Source organism: Coregonus clupeaformis, chromosome 11 (genome assembly GCF_020615455.1).
Source record: "Coregonus clupeaformis isolate EN_2021a chromosome 11, ASM2061545v1, whole genome shotgun sequence".
Lineage (NCBI taxonomy): Eukaryota > Metazoa > Chordata > Actinopteri > Salmoniformes > Salmonidae > Coregonus > Coregonus clupeaformis.
In genome coordinates, this window is record NC_059202.1 from 24,967,482 (window position 1) to 24,991,484 (window position 24,003).

At 43.9% G+C, this 24,003-nt stretch overlaps 2 protein-coding genes across 2 annotated transcripts in view; one reads left to right on the forward strand and one right to left on the reverse strand.

Annotated features, from left to right (window-relative positions):
- Positions 1–5,551: 5,551 nt before the first annotated feature.
- LOC121577231 (PDZK1-interacting protein 1-like) lies at positions 5,552–8,866 on the forward strand. Its single transcript, XM_041890993.1, has 4 exons — positions 5,552–5,722; positions 7,798–7,912; positions 8,389–8,478; positions 8,637–8,866. The coding sequence occupies exons 1-4, from the start codon at positions 5,656–5,658 to the stop codon at positions 8,707–8,709; spliced, it is 345 nt and encodes a 114-aa protein (XP_041746927.1). The 5' UTR covers positions 5,552–5,655; the 3' UTR covers positions 8,710–8,866.
- A 1,842-nt stretch (positions 8,867–10,708) lies between these two features.
- LOC121577422 (inaD-like protein) overlaps positions 10,709–24,003 on the reverse strand; it is a 240,065-nt gene continuing 226,770 nt past the window's right edge. The window contains exons 42-49 of the mRNA XM_045223383.1: positions 23,500–23,586; positions 23,025–23,160; positions 22,466–22,503; positions 22,165–22,287; positions 21,924–22,028; positions 13,871–13,962; positions 13,498–13,621; positions 10,709–13,253 (exon numbers count right to left, since the gene is read on the reverse strand). Of these exons, the coding sequence (XP_045079318.1) occupies positions 13,107–13,253; positions 13,498–13,621; positions 13,871–13,962; positions 21,924–22,028; positions 22,165–22,287; positions 22,466–22,503; positions 23,025–23,160; positions 23,500–23,586 (852 nt within the window). The 3' untranslated portion in view covers positions 10,709–13,106. The remainder of the gene's footprint in view (positions 13,254–13,497; positions 13,622–13,870; positions 13,963–21,923; positions 22,029–22,164; positions 22,288–22,465; positions 22,504–23,024; positions 23,161–23,499; positions 23,587–24,003) is intronic.

The window sequence follows — 24,003 nt, forward strand, 5'->3', positions numbered from 1 at the left end:
AACAACATGCACCCATGTGAAGCCCACTGCACCAACTACACCTATGTGAAGCCCACTGCACCAGCTACACCCATGTGAAGCCCACTGCACCAACTACACCCATGTGAAGCCCACTGCACCAACTACACCCATGCAGGCGACAGTAGCTACTGAAAGTACAGAAGTATGACTCTGATAAACGTCAACTTTAAGTGCAAAGGCAGCTCACTTGTTGCATAATCTGTCATTCTGGTACATTGTAAAGTTCACCATAGATGTCGTTAGCTATAGTTTTATACTAAGAAATCATCCTTGTATATTGACAGCCGTCCCATATAGATTGCAAAATAGTTGGGAAGAGATTTTTGACATACCGATTCCATGGCATAGTGTTTATGAACTGATGCGTAAAATGACGCCGGAATTCAAAACTGAGAATTGTTCAATTTAAATTATTATACAAAATTCTTGCTACCAATAGAATGTTATTTATATGGGGGATACATTTACATTGACATTTACGTCATTTAGCAGACGCTCTTATCCAGAGCGACTTACAAATTGGTGCATTCAACTTATGATAGCCAGTGGGACAACCACCTTTTTTTTAATGAGGGGGGTAGAAGGATTACTTTTATACCATTCCAGGTATTCCTTAAAGAGGTAGGGTTTCAAGTGTCTCCGGAAGGTGGTCAGTGACTCCGCTGTCCTGGCGTCGTGGGGGAGCTTGTTCCACCATTGGGTTGCCAGAGCAGCGAATAGCTTTGACTGGGCTGAGCAGGAATTGTGCTTCCGTAGAGGTAGGAGGGCTAGCAGGCCAAAGCCAGAGCAGTGCCCTCGTTTGGGTGTAGTGTCTGATCAGAGCCTGAAGGTAAGGAGGTGCCATTCCCCTCACAGCTCCGTAGGCAAGCACCATGGTCTTGTAGTAGATGCGAGCCTCAACTGGAAGCCAGTGGAGTGTGCGAAGGAGCGGGGTGACATGAGAGAACTTGGGAAGGTTGAACACCAGACGGGCTGCAGCGTTCTGGATAAGTTGTAGGGGTTTAATGGCACAGGCAGGGAGCCCAGCCAACAACGAGTTGCAGTATTCCAGACGGGAGATGACAAGTGCCTGGATTAGGACCTGTGCCCCTTTCTGTGTAAGGTAGGGTCGTACTCTGCAAATGTTGTAGAGCCTGAACCTGCAGGATCGGTTCACCGCTTTGATGTTAGCAGAGAACGACAGGGTGTTATCCAGGTTCACGCCAAGGTTCTTTGCACTCTGGGAGGAGGACACAATGGAGTTGTCAACCGTGATGGCGAGATCATGGAGCGAGCAGTCCTTCCCCGGGAGGAAGAGCATCTCCGTCTTGCCGAGGTTCAGCTTGAGGTGGTGATCCGACATCCACACTGATATGTCTGCCAGACATGCAGAGATGCGATTCGCCACCTGGTTATCAGAAGGGGGAAAGGAGAAAATTAATTGTGTGTCGTCTGCGTAGCAATGATAGGAGAGACCAGGTGAGGATATGACAGAGCCAAGTGACTTGGTGTATAGAGAGAATAGGAGAGGGCCTAGAACTGAGCCCTGGGGGACACCAGTGGTGAGAGCACGTGGTGCGGAGACAGATTCTCGCCATGCCACCTGGTAGGAGCGACCTGTCAGGTAGGACGCAATCCAAGAGTGAGCAGCGCCGGAGATGCCCATCTCGGAGAGGGTGGAGAGGAGGATCTGATGGTTCACAGTATCAAATGCAGCAGATAGGTCTAGAAGGATAAGAGCAGAGGAGAGAGAGTTAGCTTTAGCAGTGCGGAGAGCCTCCGTGACACAGAGAAGAGCAGTCTCAGTTGAATGACCAGTCTTGAAACCTGACTGGTTTGGATCAAGAAGGTCATTCTGAGAGAGATAGCAGGAGAGGAGAAGGCACGCTCAATAATTTTGGAGAGAAAAGAAAGAAGGGATACTGGTCTGTAGTTGTTGACATCGGAGGGATCGAGTGTAGGTTTTTTGAGGAGGGGTGCAACTCTCGCTCTCTTGAAGACGGAAGGGACATGGCCAGCGGTCAAGAATGAGTTGATGAGCGAGGTGAGGTAAGGGAGAAGGTCTCCGGAAATGGTCTGGAGAAGAGAGGAGGGGATAGGGTCAAGCGGGCAGGTTGTTGGGCGGCTGGCCATCACAAGTCGCAAGATTTCATCTGGAGAGAGAGGGGAGAAAGAAGTCAAAGCATAGGGTAGGGCAGTGTGAGCAGGACCAGCGGTGTCATTTGACTTAATAAATGAGGATCGAATGTCGTCAACCTTCTTTTCAAAATGGTTGACGAAGTCATCCACAGAGAGGGAGGAGGGAGGGGGAGGAGGAGGAGGATTCAGCAGGGAGGAGAAGGTGGCAAAGAGCTTCCTAGGGTTAGAGGCAGAGGCTTGAAATTTAGAGTGGTAAAAAGTGGCTTTAGCAGCAGAAACAGAGGAAGAGAATGTAGAGAGGAGGGAGTGAAAAGATGACAGGTCCGCAGGGAGTTGCGCTCGGCTGCCCGAAGCCCTGTTCTGTGAGATCGCAATGAGTCATCAAGCCACGGAGCAAGAGGGGAGGACCAAGCCGGCCGGGAGGATAGTGGACATAGAGAGTCAAAAGATGCAGAAGGATACAATCTTCCCAGCTCTGCAGATTTTGCTGCGAAGAGACAGAATCATTAGATCATTTGTTTTGGTACTGTCCATTTGTGGCTTGTTTTTGGACACAGGTCCAGGAATGGCTGAAGGATTGCAATATTTAGCTAACCCTGCAAATAGTACTACTGGGTGATCTGAAAAGTCATAGTCAATTGATCAATAATATAATAATACTTTTAGCAAAAAAAAATATTTTCAATTTACAATCTGTAGAAACAATGAGAATAGAATGGTTCAGAACTTTTGTGAAACATCACAGTACAGTTGAAAAATATATGGCAAATAGAAATCCAATATGGTTGGTGTTAAGAGACAGATGGGAGGTGTTGAATGGAGCTGAAGGATGGGACTAATAACAACTAACAACAACTAATAACAGCAAGATAACTAATGTAGGGCATACTGTGTCCATAATAAGTATATAGGTTATAGGTTGAGAGCTTTTGTGAAGTAGCACAGTTGGAGAGATATGGCATATTGAAGCAAACCGGATGGACATCATGAAAATGATCAGAGGTTGAGGGTAGGGGAAGTTCAGGAGTAAAAACAAACAAAATAAAATAATTGTAAAATTGACTGGGTCCATAAAATTTAAAATGTAAAGTGAGGAAAAAAAGTATTTGATCCCCTGCTGATTTAGTATGTTTGCCCACTGACAAAGACATGATCAGTCTATAATTTTAATGGTAGGTTTATTTGAACAGTGAGACAGAATAACAACAAAAAAATCCAGAAAAACGTATGTCAAAAATGTTATAAATTGATTTGCATTTTAATGAGGGAAATAAGTATTTGTCCCCTCTGCAAAACATGACTTCGTACTTGGTGGCAAAACCCTTGTTGGCAATCACAGAGGTCAGACGTTTCTTGTAGTTGGCCACCAGGTTTGCACACATCTCTGGAGGGATTTTGTTCCACTCCTCTTTGCAGATCTTCTCCAAGTCATTAAGGTTTTGAGACTGACATTTGGCAACTCGAACCTTCAGCTCCCTCCACAGATTTTCTATGAGATTAAGGTCTGGAGACTGGCTAGGCCACTCCAGAACCTTAATGTGCTTCTTCTTGAGCCACTCCTTTGTTGCCTTGGCCGTGTGTTTTGGGTGATTGTCATGCTGGAATACCCATCCACGACCCATTTTCAATGCCCTGGCTGAGGGAAGGAGGTTCTCACCCAAGATTTGACGGTACATGGCCCCGTCCATCGTCCCTTTGATGCAGTGAAGTTGTCCTGTCCCCTTAGCAGAAAAACACCCCCAAAGAATAATGTTTCCACCTCCATGTTTGACGGTGGGGATGGTGTTCTTGGGGTCATAGGCAGCATTCTTCTTCCTCCAAACACGGCGAGTTGAGTTGATGCCAAAGAGCACGATTTTGGTCTCATCTGACCACAACACTTTCACGCAGTTCTCCTCTGAATCATTCAGATGTTCATTGACAAACTTCAGACGGCCCTGTATATGTGCTTTCTTGAGCAGGGGGACCTTGCGGGCGCTGCAGGATTTCAGTCCTTCACGGCGTAGTGTGTTACCAATTGTTTTCTTGGTGACTATGGTCCCAGCTGCCTTGAGATCATTTGACAAGATCCTCCCGTGTAGTTCTGGGCTGATTCCTCACCGTTCTCATGATCATTGCAACTCCACGAGGTGAGATCTTGCATGGAGCCCCAGGCCGTGGGAGATTGACAGGTATTTTGTGTTTCTTCCATTTGCGAATAATCACACCAACTGTTGTCACCTTCTCACCAAGCTGCTTGGCGATGGTCTTGTAGCCCATTCCAGCCTTGTGTAGGTCTACAATCTTGTCCCTGACATCCTTGGAGAGCTCTTTGGTCTTGGCCATGGTGGAGAGTTTGGAATCTGATTGATTGATTGCTTGCTTCTGTGGACAGGTGTCTTTTATACAGGTAACAAGCTGAGATTAGGAGCTCTCCCTTTAAGAGTGTGCTACTAATCTCAACTCGTTACCTGTATAAAAGAAAACTGGGAGCCAGACATTTTTCTGATTGAGAGGGGGTCAAATACTTATTTCCCTCATTAAAATGAAAATCAATTTATAACATTTTTGACATGCGTTTATCTGGATTTTGTTGTTGTTATTCTGTCTCTCACTGTTCAAATAAACCTACCATTAAAATTATAGACTGATCATTTCTTTGTCAGTGGGCAAACGTACAAAATCAGCAGGGGATCAAATACTTTTTTCCCTCACTGTATATAGTATGTATAAGCTGGAAGTAGAGGCCTAAGCGTTGTTGTTCACTAGTTTACTCCAATTAGGGAAGGGGTGGTGGGGTTGGAAAGTAATAAAGGTTAAAAAAATTAATTAAAAAAAAACAAAAAAAACATCCCCGTATGCAACTCTAAATCATGTTAAATTATAAATGAAGCTGGAGAGGGCTGTTTAATTCAGCCTAAAATAACCTACTATAATACTTTTCTTTTGTCTAACTCCTTACTGGGCAAAAACAGAGTTCAAGGGATCTATTTAAACTAGAACCTCCAGTGACATATTAGAAGTGTGGTCATGAGACTGATTTAACACTCACCAAGCCAAAGTCCTTCTTCAAAGATTACTGTTTATTCTCCAGGTTTCTATGTGTTTTCGCTGAGCTGCTATTGGAGTCTGTTTATCTAGTCTGCTTCCTGGTCACTGTATTGGAAAATCCCCTGTCCCAAGTGTTATGTATTGAAGTGGACATTTGTAGGCCATCCATCTATTAACAGAAAATATGCTAATATTGTTATTATATTAGATGTGCAAATTAATCTCTCTGTCCTACAAATGTCAATCACTTTCCAAAATCAACAAATAAAACTTGAGGTTATGGCTATTATTACTGATTCATCACCAGTTGTTTGTCTAAGCAGGCATGGTTTAGTCATTAACCGAATACAGCACCAGGATGTGTGTTCTTTACACACCAAAAAACATCAGTGAGCTACATAGAACAAACCTATTCTGAGGAGCTACTCGCAAGGCCATTTTGTTATCTAAAAACAACATTTTGTGGATTTTCAGCAAGACTCAACAATGGGGAGAGCGTCTATTGTGGTTCTATGGCTGATGCTGACTTTGGGAGTAGGCACAGCTCAAATAGGTAAGAACTGAAACTCATGGTTACATTTGAAGTTAATGGTAGTCTACATAAAGAAATAGCTGCCTTATGTGACTGCATGCTGTTCCAACTCACTGTTGATAATAGTGGGAAGCATAATATATATACACACACATACATACACTACCAGTCAAAAGTTTGGACACACCTACTCATTCAAGGGTTTTTCTTTATTTTTTAAAAATTTTTATGTTGTAGAATAATAGTGAAGACATCAAAACTATGAAATAACACATATGGAATCATGTAGTAACCAAAAAAGTGTTAAACAAATCAAAGTATATTTTATATTTGAGATTCTTCAAATAGCCACCATTTGCCTTTGATGACAGCTTTGCACAATCTTGGCATTCTCTCAACCAGCTTCATGAGGTAGTCACCTGGAATGCATTTCAATTAAAAGGTGTGCCTTCTTAAAAGTTAATTTGTGGAATTTCTTTCCTTCTTAATGCGTTTGAGCCAATCAGTTGTGTTGTGACAAGGTGGGGGGGGTATACAGAAGATAGCCCTATTTGGTAAAAGACCAAGTCCATATTATGGCAAGAACAGCTCAAATAAGCAAAGAGAAACGACAGTCCATCATTACTTTAAGACATGAAGGTCAGTCAACACGGAACATTTCAAGAACTTTGAACGTTTCTTCAAGTGCAGTTGCAAAAACCATTAAGCGCTATGATGAAACTGGCTCTCATGAGGTCCGCCACAGGAATGGAAGACCCAGAGTTACCTCTGCTGCAGAGGATAAGTTCATTAGAGTTACCAGCCTCAGAAATTGCAGCCCAAATAAATACTTCACGGAGTTCAAGTAACAGACACATCTCAACATCAACTGTTCAGAGGAGACTGCTTGAATCAGGCCTTAATGGTCGAATTGCTGCAAAGAAACCACTACCAAAGGACACCAATAAGAAGAAGAGACTTGCTTGGGCCAAGAAACACAAGCAATGGACATTAGACTGGTGGAAATATATCCTTTGGTCTGGTGAGTCCAAATTTGAGATTTTTGGTTCCAACCGCTGTGTCTTTGTGAGACACAGAGTAGGTGAACGGATGATCTCCACATGTGTGGTTCCAACCGTGAAGCATGGAGGAGGAGGTGTGATGGTGTGGGGGTGCTTTGCTGGTGACACTGTCGGTGATTTATTTAGAATTCAAGGCACACTTAACCAGCATGGCTACCACAGCATTCTGCAGCGAAACGCCATCCCATCTGCTTTGCGCTTAGTGGGACTATTATTTGTTTTTCAACAGGACAATGACCCAACACACCTCCAGGCTGAAGGATAAATTAATAGTGTCACTCAATAGTTTATCTTGACTGCCATGTTAATAATCCCATCAACTGGGACGATATCTCAAGAGAATGAAAATCACATCACAGAACATTAGAATGACAAGTGACAGACATACTGCATTGTCTAAATTGATCAAAAACACTTAAAGGTGCAACCTGTAACTTACATGCCCAGTCGTAAGTGTTACCTCTGCACTTGTTTGTAATCTGAGCGGGTGGGCCTTGGTGTATGTAACTGTATGTTTTTATTTGTTAAAACATTTGATTCTTGGCCGAATGTGTTTGTAGTACTTCGAGTTGACACTAGGAAAACTATAGGTACATATTGCACTTTTAAAGATGCTCTATGCAGCAATTGCACCTGAAACATGTGGAATAAAAATGATTGCTTAATTGGGCACCTTTAAAGCCGCAAAATGTAACTTTTTGGGCGACCCGACCAAATTCAGATAGAAATGCTAGTTATAGATCTGTTCTATGTGCTCTATTTCTATGCTTACCGGTCTTAAGTTTAGTTTTTGTCTTTTACTTTCGGTTTTGTACACCAGTCTCAAACAGCTGAAAATATATTTTTAGTTATTGAAGATATATTTCACAGCGGTTAAGATGGTACAATTATTCTCTTGTTTTGTCACATTAACTGAAATTAGGCGAACTATTCGAATTTTAGCAAGCAGGAAATGGGGAGAGTTTTCTGCGTATTGCACCTTTAAGTATACATACCGGTATCCAATGATGACTTTCCCCCTTATGTCCTGATAAGATAAGGTGGAGCGGGCACTGCCACAGTGGCTGACGGGCATCATAGCTGTGACCGGGTTTCTCTTCCTCATCTTCGTGGCGTTTCTGGTCAACAAGGCCTGGTGTCAAGACTCGAGGTGAGCCAAGACACCACAACACTTGACCATCTCCACAGTCCACACAGCTACTGTAGTAGGACAGTCAACGTCTGAAAACGTTTCTTGGCGTCAAATCCTTGCTTCTGCTGTCCTTCTTTGCGCAATTCATCATCCCACTCTCAAAGCACATTGGAGGAGAGGATCCAAGGTTACTGTCTCGGACCTGCTCTGCCAATTACCTACCTTTGAGAACGAGGTGAGGAATCGAGGAAGCGAGGATTTGACAGCTAAGGTTTTCAGACATGGCCATGCACATCATGGTCCTAAAGTAAATCATTTAAGATGTAATGAGTGTTGGGACACAAGTATTGGGTCTTTAGAGTCTCTAGCCCAATCTCGTTTTTCCACCTGCACCCAACGACATGAGATTGACAAGACGTTATAATTGCTTCTGAATCTGAACGTAAGGGAGCATTCTTACTGTATGTTTACCATCTGTTCTCGATTGCATGAAGGCCAGAGACCAAAGAATGTGAGTGTGGGAAGACCCCTGGCTATGTCAAGACCAATGGAGACCACTATGATACCAGTCTGGACATGTTCAGGTAAAATGCCACTTATTCCACTTCATCTCTCTTGTTTTGTGGTCTACATTTCTAACAATACTGGTGACCTACAGATAAATAATGTTGGTGAGTGTGCAATTACAGTAGGGCTTGTGTTCTAATACGTGTGTGTGTGTGTGTGTGTGTGGGTCCCACAGGAGCAGCGATCACGAGAGTGCATATGAGAACATGGACGTTGAAGGCATTGAGGACAAAGTCACTACCATGTGACCGATGAGGACCAATACAAGCCACCAATCTGTGGTTTGTCGTGGACACACACAAACACGTAGTTTCAGAGACATGCGAAGGCAATTTACCAAGAGCACTCCAAGCAAGTATCAAAAAGTTTAAAGATCAGTAGATATCCATTAAAGTGAATCTTAGATATTGATGTCCAAAAACTATTTCTGATTTGTTTTAAAAGCTACAGCACATACAGTATGGGCCTAAAGTGTAATTGAACACTTAAAACCCTTTCCTGCAGTCAAATGACCAAATTGCCCTCTAGTGGCCTCATGGGTGGAATGTTATTAATATCTTTTAAAAAACAGCAGAAAATCTGGTGTTTCTATGTCAAACCGTTTTGTTATACAGTATTTCAGTCTTCTGTGATGTATATACAGTGTAATATTGGGATGTAAACTCAAAATTGAATACATTTCAACTCTATATCTGACATGGTACAGGTGTCGTCTTTTTTTAAAAGCCGATAACCATGTGTGTGAGGTGGATACTTTGGTTTCAAAGTAGATTTGTTTAAAACTACCAAGAAACACTGTGATTTAGCCCACTGCAATCCTCATAACAATGGAAGCAACTGAGATATTCCTTATCAGTGTATCAATGACACATGGTAGAATGACAATTCATTTTAAGAACAGCCACACTTGAAGATTAGAGGGAGGACATGGTGGAAATGGTTGCGGTCCCCTTGTATTTAATAAAACATACATCATCATCAAACAATTCATCAGAAGTCATAAAGAGCATCAATGTAGGAACACAGTCAGTAGGCTACACACATTTAAAGGTAAGACTTGCATCTGTGATCGTAGACAATATATTTTTCATACAATTTCTTCTATAGATATATATACTGTATATCCACGTTATTACAGCATAGCTTGTCACGCATCGTTTGTTTGGATTATAAAAAAAAACAAACATTTTAGTCATTTAGCAGACGCTCTTATCCAGAGCGACTTACAGTTAGTGAATGCATACATTTTCATACTGGCCCCCCGTGGGAAACGAACCCACAACCCTGACGTTGCAAGCGCCATGCTCTACCAACTGAGCTACAGGTGAATAAAGATGTTTTCTGTGGCGCTAAGGTCAAGCAAGTCAGTTCATCAGTGGCATCATAAGAAGGAATTATTGGGAGTTACAGGATCATCATCATCATCAGTACAACTTCTGATGAACAAACACACACGCATGTGTACACACACACACACACACACACACAGCCTATTGCTGAGTGACATGCATAGGACAAGCAAAAATTCTACAGTAGATGGAGAGATCACAGGATGACAGCAGCGCGCGAGAGAGAGAGAGAGAGAGAGCAGTGAGTGGCCAGATATGTATGCGTTTAAAGGGATTGAGCATTAAGACTTGACAGCGCTAGGCTCTCACAGAACTAAGACTGACATATGATAAACACCCACTGTCTATTCTAGCACATCAGAGACTTATGGCAAAGCAGTAGTTCCCTTAAGAGGCTCCACACGGGACTAGTAGAACACTTCCTCTAAATCCTGGGGATGGCAGGTAGCCTAGCGGTTAGAGTGTTGGACCAGTAACCGAAACGTCGCTGGTTTGAATACCCAAACCGAAAAGGTGAAAAATCTGTCAATGTGCAAGGCATTTAACCCTAATTTGATCCAGGGGTGCCATACTACTATGGCTGACCCTGTAAAGACTACCAAGGTGTATGTGACAATAAAACATATATTCTTACAAGCATTTCGCTACACCCGCAATAACATCTGCTAAATATTTGTATTTGACCAATACATTTGTTTTGATTTGACTTCTGAGTATTTAGGGCACACATTTAAGACACAACCTACTAGATATTGCCACCAGATTGCACTTCAACTTTAACTAGGGCGGCAGGTAGCTTAGTGGGTAAGAGCGTTGTGCCAGTAACCGAAAGGTCGCTGGTTCTAATCCCCGAGCCGACTAGGTGAAAAATCTGTCGATGTGCCCTTGAGCAAGGCACTTAACCCTAATTGCTCCTGTAAGTCACTCTGGATAAGAGCGTCTGCTAAATGACTAAAAATGTAAAATGTAAACTGAGACGGGCACGGTTTGAGAGTTAATATGCAGGGTAATATACAGTGTCGACCAGGGTCGTATTCATTAGGGCACAGCGTAGCAAAATGGTTTGCGACGGAAAACAAAAACAAGTATTTTTTCATTAAGTTCAGGTAGTCCCTCCTTGTTTCAGACCATTTTCCCAGTTTGGTGCCTAATGAACACATCCCAGAGGGGGCCTCAAAGTGTCTTGGAGGAACGCGTTGTCACTTCCTGTGAGCGTGGAGGGGTTTACAGGAGACAGACGAAGGGCTCCAAGAGAAACAGTATATCCTGTCATTGTTGGACGTGGCAAGCTGCTCGCCGCTGGACAGGACAGTGTGAAGCTACAGACAGACATGGGTCGTATTCATTAATGCACACCGTAGCAAAATGTTTTTCTTCGTAAAATGAAAACGAGTGTCTCCTATTGGACAAGTTCAGGTTGTCCTTTCCTGTTTCAGTCAATTTTCTTCCATTTGGTGCCTAATGAATACAACCCTGCTACATGATGATAAATGCGTCTCATAACAAGAAAATAATGGATCATTGTTGATTCTCATAGTTCCCAAAAATGATGTAAAAATAATAATTGTTTTACTGTGACAGGCTAAAGAATAAGCTTACAGTAACATACATGTAGTACCATCCATATGACATAAAGGCAGGTAAAACTAAAAGTATTAGCACCTTGTTGAAACGTGTCCAGTCCACTAACACATTAAAATTATAGTTGGTGGAGGATTGGATAGGAAGTGAATGATCCCACTCAAAGCAGAAATAGCATAATATCATAATAGCATATCACAATATCATAGCATCATTTCATAATAGCATATCACAATAGCATAATATCCCATCCCCCTTCAACCAGTAAGACATAGCCTGGTTCCAGACCTGTTTGTGCTGTCTGGTTTGGCGTGACAATGTAGCACAAAAATCTGGGACCAGGCTAGTTAAGACATGGATGTATTTTGACACCATTTCATAGGACCTATAGGCTTACAGGGCTATTCCATAGCCAGCAACAAAGGAGGTAAAGATTTGGCTAACTATTTGGCTACCCTCCATACTCACCCCCACTAGTGTAAAGCAAACCCCAGCAACAGACTCACAATGCCTGATGGAAGTCCTGAGATTCGCCTACATTACATTGTACTGCTAATGGCAACTGATCTGACAAACACACGCATACAGTACACATTTTTCCTGGTCTCGAATTCGAAGCGGGTTCAGATTATTTGTCAACACTTCGTGTACTAATAACCTGTCTCACATCTTAAAAAAAAAAAAAAGCTTCCTCGTGACGCCTACAAAATCTTACAGCAACTTCTTGCAGGACTACACAAGGTACTGTATAGTGACATACCAGCCGGTAGTTGGGTGGCCTTTATAACTGCCTTTTAATGTCTACAGAGGGTGTTATGTCATTCTTACGAGCATGCTATGAAGTGTATTACAAGTGCATGGCTGTTTACCAGTTATTTTGGCCATGTCTAGCCTAATCACTGTTGAACGGAGTAGTGTTGTGTAAAAGCCAGACACTAGGAGTTTAAATTGTGTGTTTGCACCAAGTATGACATGATATGAGACAGATGGACAAGTGTCTGTGATGAATGAGAACGTGTCAACCTGACAGTGACTAGCTAGCATATATTGTGTGCGTGTGTGTAGTATCTGTTCCAGTTTAGTGCATCATAGCCCTGTTCCCTGCCGAGACCATTCCTCCTCGCAGTTTGCACATTAGCAGTAACTGCAGCTAACATCGCTAACGGCTAACCAGTGTCTCCCGATAAGGGAGATGCTAAGCTAACGCTAGGCTAACGGTGAAGAGACCTCCTAAACCAACGGAACCACTCATATTGCTCTATCAGTGTTCTATGAAGAAAGCACATGTGTGATCACACAAATTTGAAATGACACAAAGAGATCGGATATTCACATTGTTCACATATAAAGCTTGCCCCTTTGCTTCCTTGCTTCATAATATCCAAACGTTCACCATTTTGAGTCGTGTATCCAGTCAGTGCAGCGATTGAACCGCCCTCACAGTGAAGCTCCTAAGATGGCACACAGGAAATGAGGTGCCCCTACTCTTATTTCCAATGGTTCACTTGAGGACACAGCTGAACGTGGCACACGTGTTCTCTCTCTCACTGGAACAGCCACCTGTGTTACCTATTGGCTGAATCCTTCCAGAACCAATGCCCCCTTCACGTTAATGGGCTGTTTAAAGGCCTGAAGACGGGCATCAGTTGTTGGTCAACTCCACAGAACATGTTGGAAAGTTCAAACCAGTTCAAGGGGTACAGTGTGTGTGTGAGCTAGGACAGCACTTCCAGGGTGACGGCCCCTCTCTGTCTCTTCAATATGGCCACAGCCAGCTCGTGTGTGGTCCCTTCCAGACTCTCTCCGTTCACAGACAAGATCTGGTCGCCCCTCTTCAGACGCCCGTCCACTGCTGCTGCCCCCTGCAGCGACAACAGGGGAACACACACAGACACACACACGCAAAGTGGTGGAAATAAGAAAATTGGCCTTGTTACAGTATTTTTAAATGCAACCTTATGATCCTTCCTCCCTTTTAAGTAATCACTGATCTGTTTGTGTGTGTGTGTGGGGGGAATCTGCTGCCATCTAATGTCCCAGAGGGGAAATCAGTACAAGTCACATTACCCTGCATGTGTGTGATGGTGCAGAGCTACAGATGGTTACCTTGCTGAAGACAGTCTTGATATAGATGGGCAGGTCTCCATGAGGGCTTCCGAAGCCTCCTACGATGCTGAAGCCCAGGCCGTCAGAACCCTTCTCCAGGCAGATACTCTTTGGCTTGGGGGCTCTGCAGAGAGCATCAAATTGTAAAACAAGCACTGTATAGCTTCAAAACTGGGAAAAAACTATTATTTTGATCTCATGCATCCATTGCTCGGTCTATGAATTTGGGAGCGGTTACATTTCTCCAGCCCTAGCCCTCAGCTGTTTATCAAACAAGTGGCTGGGTGACTGCTTTTTGTTCCTTTAACCTTTAGGGGAGAAGGCACAAAACTGACCTCAGATCAGTGTCTAAGAGAAAATGAGTCCGACTTACTCTGGCTCCCCTGGCTGTGTCTCGGGGCTGCTGCTAGTCGACATACTCTCCACCTGACTGGCTATAGCACTGATGTTGGTGTCAGCGATCACCTTTAAAACACACAGACACACACACACACACACAGATTAGTATGCACAAATGACAGGAGACAAAACAATGCACGTGTCAAGTTTTTCAATTATTATTAACAAGGCATGATCTGTGCATGTGTGTGTCTGTGTGTGTGTGTGTTGTAGACAAGGATGACTGTCAGTGTATATCATATCAACGTACATGCGATTTGTGTTTAAAATCACCCCCCTATTTGAAACCTTTAACATCCTTCATGGCTGAATAGAATTACTGAAGAATGGATTTTACTACAGACAGGTCCTGGATCACAGCCACACAAAGGCCTAATGTAGCAATCATTTATCACTCCTCTCTCTCTTTTACACCCCCCCCTTTAGTTGTCTTTTTAAAATGAAATATTCAGTCAGCCACCTATTGAGGGTGGCGACGGTCTGTCAGCATCTGTTCATTTCCATATTTAATCAACCGAGAGGCAATTAAAAATATGAAAACAACAACAAAGGTTAATTAATGGACGATTAACGGACGACTGGTGGGCTGCGGAGGGAACGTTAGTGGAACGCTTCCAAGCCATCGCCTGCACTTATCTTACAGACACACCTTCTTTATGGAGAGAGAGGTGGAGGGAGAGAGAGGAGGAGGGAGAGAAAGAGGGGGAGGGTAGGGGTAGAGAGAGAGAGAGAGAGAGAGAGAGAGAGAGAGAGAGTGAGTGGGAGAGAGAGAGAGAGAGAGAGAGAGAGAGAGAGAGAGAGAGAGAGAGAGAGAGAGAGAGAGAGAGAGAGAGAGAGAGAGAGAGAATGTTCTCTTCCTTTGTTAGATGGAATCCCCAGCAGGGGGAAACCGCACCACTGGCCACCCCACCACCATGGCAGTACATATCCTGCTGTTCTGACGTGTTGCAGTGATGTCAGAGGGGGAAAAACTGTGTTTTCTTGTTTGCAGTAACTTCTTTGTTGTTGTAATATCGCAAACGGACGTGGCAGTTTGACCACTAAGGATTCCAGACCAAAGTTGCGAACAAGAACGTAAGAGGGGGCAGAGAGAGATCGAGTCAGACAGTAATTGCTGGGTGTCCTGGGTGGTGTGTGTGTGGTGTAATCAGCACCAGGCAGCAGGGCTAGCCCAGTCTAACAGTCCAGACTAACAGCCCAGTCTAACAGCCCAGTCTAACAGCCCAGTCTAACAGCCCAGTCTAACAGTCCAGACTAACAGTCCAGACTAACAACCCAGTCTAACATTCCAGTCTAACAGTCCAGACTAACAGCCCAGACTAACAGTCCAGACTAGCAGCCCAGTCTAACAGTCCAGTCTAACAGCCCAGACTAACAGCCCAGACTAACAGTCCAGTCTAACAGTCCAGACTAGCAGCCCAGTCTAACAGCCCAGTCTAACAGTCCAGTCTAACAGTCCAGACTAGCAGCCCAGTCTAACAGCCCAGTCTAACAGTCCAGTGCTGAGGCTCCTGGAGCCGGACTGATAAAGCAGCATTAGCATAAAGGCCTGATATTATCTGGCAAAACTGCCAGCCGGCTGCAACATGCTGGACACACACACACAGCAGTATCTTCTAATGCACACACATACGGTACACACAGTACACACACTGCTAAACACATACACATGCAGTTCAGTTTTTCAAGAATGTATATTTAAAAAAATGATTTTATTTACATATCTTATCAGAAAACATTTATTTGATGGATGTAAAATAATAGGCAAGTAAAAAGCATAATATGGTTACATTGGGTGATGGGTGTCATTACGTTTGATAACTGATACTTCATTTGACCATACAGAGATGTGTGTGTGTGTGTGTGTACAGTGCATTCGGAAAGTATTCAGACCCCACATTTTGGTACGTTACAGCCTTATTCTAAAAAGGTTTTAATTATTTTTTTCCCTCATCAATCTACACACGATACCCTATAATGACGGAGAAAACAGGTTCTTGAAATTTTAGCACATTTATTAAAAATAAAAAACAGAAATACCTTATTTACATAAGTATTCAGACCCTTTGCTATGAGACTCGAAATTGAGCTCATGTGCATCTTGTTTCCATTGATCATCCTTGAGATGTTTCTACAACTTGATTGGAGTCCACCTGTGGTAAATTCAATTGATTGGACATGATTTGGAAAGGCACACACCTGTCTATATAAGGTCCAACAGTTGACAGTGCATGAGCAAAAACCAAGCCATGAGGTCGAAGGAACTGTCCGTAGAGCTCCGAGACAGGATTGTGTTGAGGCACAGATCTGGGGAAGGGTACCAAAACATTGAAGGTCTCCAAGAACTCAGTGGCCTCCATCATTCTTAAATGGAATACGTTCGGAACCACCAAGACTCTTCCTAGAGATGGCCGCCCGGCCAAACTGAGCAATCGGGGGAGAAGGGCCTTGGTCAGGGAGGTGACCAAGAACCCAATGGTCACTCTGACAGAGCTCTAGAGTTCCTCTGTGGAGATGGGAGAACCTTCCAGAAGGACAACCATCTCTGCAGCACTCCACCAATCAGGCCTTTATGATAGAGTGGCCAGACAGAAGCCACTCTTCAGTAAAAGGCACATGACAGCCCGCTTGGAGTTTGCCAAAAGGCACCTAAAGACTGTCAGACCATGAGAAACAAGATTCTCTGGTCTGATGAAACCAAGATTGAACTCATTGGCCTGAATGCCAAGTGTCACGTCTGGAGGAAACCTGGCACCATCCCTACGGTGAAGCATGGTGGTGGCAGCATCATGCTGTGGGGATATTTTCAGCGGCAGGGACTGGGAGTCTAGTCAGGATCAAGGGAAAGACTCAGACTGGGGCGAAGGTTCACCTTCCAACAGGACAACGACCCTAAGCACACAACCAAGACAACGCAGGAGTGGCTTCTGGACAAGTCTCTGAATGTCCTTGAGTGGCCCAGCCTGAGCCCGGACTTGAACCCGATCAAACATCTCTGGAGAGACATGAAAATAGCTGTGCAGTGACGCTCCCCATCCAACCTGACAGAGCTTGAGAGGATCTGCAGAGAAGAATGGGAGAAACTCCCAAATAGGGGTGTGCCAAGCTTGTAGCATCATACCCATGAAGACTCAATAATCGCTGCCAAAGGTGTCACGTAACAAAATGTGGAAAAAGTCAAGGGGTCTGAATACTTTCCGAATGCGCTGTATATACAGTACAAGTCAAAAGTTTGGACACACCTACTCATTCAAGGGTTTTTCTTTATTTTTACTATTTTCTACATAGTAGAATAATAGTGAAGACATCAAAACTATGAAATAACACATATGGAATCATGTAATAACCAAAAACGTGTTAAACAAATCAAAATATATTTTATATTTGAGATTCTTCAAAGTAGCCACCCTTTGCCTTGATGAAAGCTTTGCACACTCTTGGCATTCTCTCAACCAGCTTCACCTGGAATGCTTTTCCAACAGTCTTGAAGGAGTTCCCACATATGCTGAGTACTTGTTGGCTGCTTTTCCTTCACTCTGCGGTCCAACTAATCTCAAACCATCTCAATTGGGTTGAGGTCGGGTGATTGTGGAGGTCAGGTCATCTGATGCAGCACTCCATCACTCTCCTTCTTGGTCAAATAGCCGCCTTACACAGCCTAGAGGTGTGTTGGGTCATTGTCCTGTTGAAAAACAAGTGCAAACCAGATGGGATGGCGTATCGCTGCAGAATGCTGTGGTAGCCATGCTGGTTAACTGTGCCTTGAATTCTAAATAAATCACCAACAGTATCACCAGCAAAGCACCCCCACACCATCACACCTCCTCCTCTATGCTTCAGGGTGGGAACTACACATGCAGAGATCATCTGTTCATCAACTCTGCGTCTCAAAAAGACACAGCGGTTGGAACCAAAAATCTCAAATATGGACTCATCAGACCAAAGGACAGATTTCCACCGGTCTAATGTCCATTGCTTGTGTTTCTTGGCTCAAGCAAGTCTCTTCTTTTTATTGATGTCTTTAGTAGTGGTTTCTTTGCAGCAATTCGACCATGAAGATCTGATTCACGCAGTCTCTTCTGAACAGTTGAGATGTGTCTGTTACTTGAACTCTGTGAAGCATTTATTTGGGCTGCAATTTCTGAGGCTGGTAACTCTAATTAACTTATCCTCTGCAGCAGAGGTAACTCTGGGTCTTCCTTTCTTGTGGCGGCCCTCATGAGAGCCAGTTTCATCATAGCGCTTGATGGTTTTTGCGACTGCACTTGAAGAAACTTTCAAAGTTCTTGTAATTTTCCGCATTGACTGACCTTCATGTCTTAAAGTAATGATGGACTTTCGTTTCTCTTTGCTTATTTTAGCTGTTCTTAGTCTTTTACAAAATAGGGATATCTTCTGTATACCACCCCTACCTTGTCACAACACAACTGATTAGCTTAAACGCATTAAGAAGGAAAGAAATTGCACAAATTAACTTTTAACAAGGCACACCTGTTAACTGAAATGCAATCCAGGTGATTACCTCATGAAGGTGGTTGAGAGAATGTGGAAAGCTGTCATGAAGGCAAAGGGTGGCTACTTTGAAGAATCACAAATATAAAATATATTTTGATTTGTTTAACACTTTTTTGGTTACTACAGCGCCTTGGAAAAGTATTCATCCCTCTTGCCGTTTTTTCTATTTTGTTGCATTACAACCTGTAATTTAAATTGATTTTAGTTTGGATTTCATGTAATGCACATACACAAAATAGTGGAAATTGGTGAAGTGAAATAAAAAAATTACTTGTTTCAAAGAATTCTATAAAATAAATAACGGAAAAGTGGTGCGTGCATATGAATTCACCCCCTTTGCTATGAAGCCCCTAAATAAGATCTGGTGCAACCAAATACCTTCAAAAGTCAGATAATTATTTAAATAAAGTCCACCTACGAGCAATCTAAGTTTCACATGATCTGTCACATGATCTCAGTATATATACACACCTGTTCTGAAAGGCCCCAGAGTCTGCAACAACACTAAGCAAGGGGCACCGCCAAGCAAGCGGCACCCTGAAGACCAAGGAGCTCTCCAAACAGGTCAGGGACAAAGTTGTGGAGAAGTACAGATCAGGGTTGGGTTATAAAAAAATATCCGTAACTTTGAACATCCCACAGAGCAACATTAAATCCATTATTAAAAAATTGAACCACAACAAACCTGCCAAGAGAGGGCCGCCCACCAAAACTCACGGACCAGGCAAGGAGGGCATTAATCAGAGAGGCAACAAAGAGACCAAAGATAACCCTGTAGGAGCTGCAAATCTCCACAGCAGTGATTGGAGTATCTGTCCATAGGACCACTTTAAGCCGTACACTCCACAGAGCTGGGTTGAAAAAAGCCATTGATCAAAGAATAAAATAAGCAAACATGTTTGGTGTTCGCCAAAAGGCATGTGGAAGACTCCCCAAACATATGGAAGAAGGTACTCTGGTCAGATGAGACTAAAATTGAGCTTTTTGGCCATCAAGGAAAACGCTGTCTGGCACAAACCCACCACTACTCATCACCCCGAGAACACCATCCTCACAGTGAAGCATGGTGGTGGCAGCATCATGCTGTGGGGATGTTTTTCCATCAGCTGGGACTGTGAAACTGGTCAGAATTGAAGGAATGATGGATGGCGCTAAATACAGGGAAATTCTTGAGGGAAACCTGTTTCAGTCTTCCAGAGATTTGAGACTGGGACGGAGGTTCACCTTTCAGCAGGACAATGACCCTATGCATACTGCTAAAGCAACACTCAAGTGGTTTAAGGGGAAACATTTAAATGTCTTGGAATGGCCTAGTCAAAGCCCAGACCTCAATCCAATTGAGAATCTGTGGTATAACTTAAAGATTGCTGTACACCAGCGGAACCCATCCAACGTTAAGGAGCAGTTTTGCCTTGAAGAATGGGCAAAAGTCCCAGTGGCTAGATGTGCCAAACTTATAGAGACATACCCCAAGAGACTTGCAGCTGTAATTGCTGCAAAACGTGGCTATACAAAGTATTGACTTTGGGGGGGTGAATAGTTATGCACGCTCAAGTTCTGTTTTTTTGTCTTATTTCTTTGTTGTTTCACAAAAATATATATTTTGCATTTTCAAAGTGGTAGGCATGTTGTGTAAATCAAATGATACAAACCTCCAACAAATCCATTTTAATTCCAGGTTGTAAGGCAACAAAATAGGAAAAATGCCAAGAGGAGTGAATACTTTCGCAAGCCACTGTACATGATTCCATATGTGTTATTTCATTGTTTTGATGTCTTCACCATTATTCTACAATGTAGAAAATAGTACAAATAACGAAAAAACCTTGAATGAGTAGGTGACCAAACTTTTGACTGGTAGTGTATACAGTGGGGCAAAAAAGTATTTAGTCAGCCACCAATTGTGCAAGTTCTCCCCCTTAAAAAGATGAGAGAGGCCTGTAATTTTCATCATAGATACACGTCAACTATGACAGACAAATTGAGAAAAAAAATCCAGAAAATCCCATTGTAGGATTTTTAATGAATTTATTTGCAAATTATGGTGGAAAATAAGTATTTGGTCACCTACAAACAAGCAAGATTTCTGGCTCTCACAGACCTGTAACTTCTTCTTTAAGAGGCTCCTCTGTCCTCCACTCATTACCTGTATTAATGGCACCTGTTTGAACTTGTTATCAGTATAAAAGACACCTGTCCACAACCTCAAACAGTCACACTCCAAACTTCACAATGGCCAAGACCAAAGAGCTGTCAAAGGACACCAAAAACAAAATTGTAGACCTGCACCAGGCTGGGAAGACTGAATCTGCAATAGGTAAGCAGCTTGGTTTGAAGAAATCAACTGTGGGAGCAATTATTAGGAAATGGAAGACATACAAGACCACTGATAATCTCCCTCGATCTGGGGCTCCACGCAAGATCTCACCCCGTGGGATCAAAATGATCACAAGAACGGTGAGCAAAAATCCCAGAACCACACGGGGGGACCTAGTGAATGACCTGCTGAGAGCTGGGACCAAAGTAACAAAGCCAACCATCAGTAACACACTACGCCGCCAGGGACTCAAATCCTGCAGTGCGAGACGTGTCCCCCTGCTTAAGCCAGTACATGTCCAGGCCCGTCTGAAGTGCATTTGGATGATCCAGAAGAGGATTGGGAGAATGTCATATGGTCAGATGAAACCAAAATATAACTTTCTGGTAAAAACTCAACTCGTCATGTTTGGAGGACAAAGAATGCTGAGTTGCATCCAAAGAACACCATACCTACTGTGAAGCATGGGGTTGGAAACATCATGCTTTGGGGCTGTTTTTCTGCAAAGGGACCAGGACGACTGATCCGTGTAAAGGAAAGAATGAATGGGGCCATGTATCGTGAGATTTTGAGTGAAACCCTCCTTCCATCAGCAAGGGCATTGAAGATGAAACGTGGCTGGGTCTTTCAGCATGACAATGATCCCAAACACACCGCCCGGGCAACGAAGGAGTGGTTTCGTAAGAAGCATTTCAAGGTCCTGGAGTGGCCTAGCCAGTCTCCAGATCTCAACCCCATAGAAAATCTTTAGAGGGAGTTGAAAGTCTGTGTTGCCCAGCGACAGCCCCAAAACATCACTGCTCTAGAGGAGATCTGCATGGAGGAATGGGCCAAAATACCAGCAACAGTGTGTGAAAACCTTGTGAAGACTTACAGAAAATGTTTGACCTGTGTCATTGCCAACAAAGGGTATATAACAAAGTATTGAGAAACTTTTGTTATTGACCAAATACTTATTTTCCACCATCATATGCCAATAAATTCATAAAAAATCCTACAATGTGATTTTCTGGATTTTTTTTTCTCATTTTGTCTGTCATAGTTGACGTGTACCTATGATGAAAATTACAGGCCTCTCTCATCTTTTTAAGTGGGAGAACTTGCACAATTGGTGGCTGACTAAATACTTTTTTTCCCCACTGTATATATTGTGTGTCTGTGTGTGTATGTGTTCCATGTGTGTGTGTGTGTGTACCTGGAAAATTATGCTGCCGTAGGCATTCTTCAGCATGGTGACCACATCCCCATGGGACAGGCCATCCAGAGACTGGGAGTTGATACTCACAATTCTATCACCCACCTGGAGGACACACCCCCACACACACACACCCCCACACACACACACACACATGTGCCAGCGTGAGCCATCACAAACAGTAAGGGGATTCTAAGACACTGTGATGTGGGCTCACACACACAGACACACACACACACACCTTGAGCCTGTGCGTCTTGGCTGCCACCCCGTTGGCCTGGATCATAGCCAGGAAGATGGGGATATCCCCCAGAGGACTGCCCTTCCCCCCAGCTATACTGATCCCCAACGCATCAGTAGGACCCTGAGAGAGATCGTCAATGCTATTATCATTATTAATAATAAAATATTATAGAAGAGGATGTTGTGATTGTTGTCATATTTTTCATGCCAATAAAGCTTCTAGAGTTGAATTGGCACAGTATACAGTATGGTCTATAAATATAAATTAGCATATCATAACTGGAGACAGCTCAACTTACCCTTGTGATCTCCACAGTGCGCATCCCTGTTTCTGCAGCTACGACAAACCCAGAGAGGGAAAAAGATGGGGATGGGAATTACACACAGAACTAACTGGGATTTCTATTGACAGGGCAGTTTCTGAGCCTTTTCCAACATCTACACTGTCTGTGGGAAGGGTCCGGGTCTGGTCAATCCTCTCTGTGGAAAGGGTCTGGTCCTACTTTCTGTGGAAAGGGTCTGGTCCTACTTTCTGTGGAAAGGGTCTGGTCCTACTTTCTGTGGAAAGGGTATGTTCCTCCTCTCTGTGGAAAGGGTCTGGTCCTCCTCTCTGTGGAAAGGGTCTGGTCCTACTTTCTGTGGAAAGGGTCTGGTCCTCCTCTCTGTGGAAAGGGTCTGGTCCTACTTTCTGTGGAAAGGGTCTGGTCCTCCTCTCTGTGGAAAGGGTCTGGTCCTCCTCTCTGTGGAAAGGGTCTGGTCCTACTTTCTGTGGAAAGGGTCTTGTCCTCCTCTCTGTGGAAAGGGTCTGGTCCTACTTTCTGTGGAAAGGGTCTGTGTCTGTGTCTGGTCCTAATTTACCTGCACTCTGTGATGACGTCATGCTCTCCGTCATTGGCTTCCTGACGTTATTGAGGAGCTGAGAGGTGGAGGGGGTGGAGTTTAGCGGGGGGTGGGGCGTGACGATTGTGCTGCTGGCACTGACGTGACTCATCTGCTGGAGGGAGGAGGAACAGAGCTATGATCCAGTCAGGAGAAAACACACACACATGCACAGCATGCTGCCCGGTGGCAGTGAGTTTGGCTGGGTGGGTGAGTGAGTGACATACAGGTGACACCAGAAGGAACCTGGTAAACGTCCATCAGTCGGCCATTTTGGCTTCCATGCATGTGATGAATGGAGAGAGGAGGAGAAGGAGGGGAGACAGGAGTATTAATGACACAGCAGCCAGGGTCAGTCGCTGACTGAGCTTCTGCATGCAAGCTCCCATGCAGCGGGGGTGAGAATGGGCGCACACACGCGCACACACACACACACACACACACACACACACACCTGGCTTCCCTGGGAGGTGCGTCTGGAAGAGATCCAGGAGGCAGCCTTCAGTCGGCCCAGCTCCAAGAGCACCACCCCCCTGGCACACTGCAGAGGCACAGGTAGCGCAACAGCACGTAACTACCAGAGCAGAGCAGCTAGGGACTAACCTTACAGTGTCCACTTCCTAGTGCACTAATGTCTGATGGCATAGAACTGCAACCTGGTAGGATCTCCACTTCCATGTTTACTACTGAGGACAGGACATGCACTTCAACCTTACAGGGTCTCCATCTCATAGGCCGCGTCCTAAATGGTAACCTATTCCATACACTAGTGCCATTTGGGACTCAGTCATAGTGCACTACTTTAGACACAACCCAACCCATGTAAAGAACCTTATTTGTCAAGTGCACAGGATAAGGTGCTACTATATACCTCAGTGAGGGCATTGTAAACGTAGTGTACATCACTGTAGCATGGGCACACAAAGCACCCACTTCAGAGGGACTCCACATTGTAAAG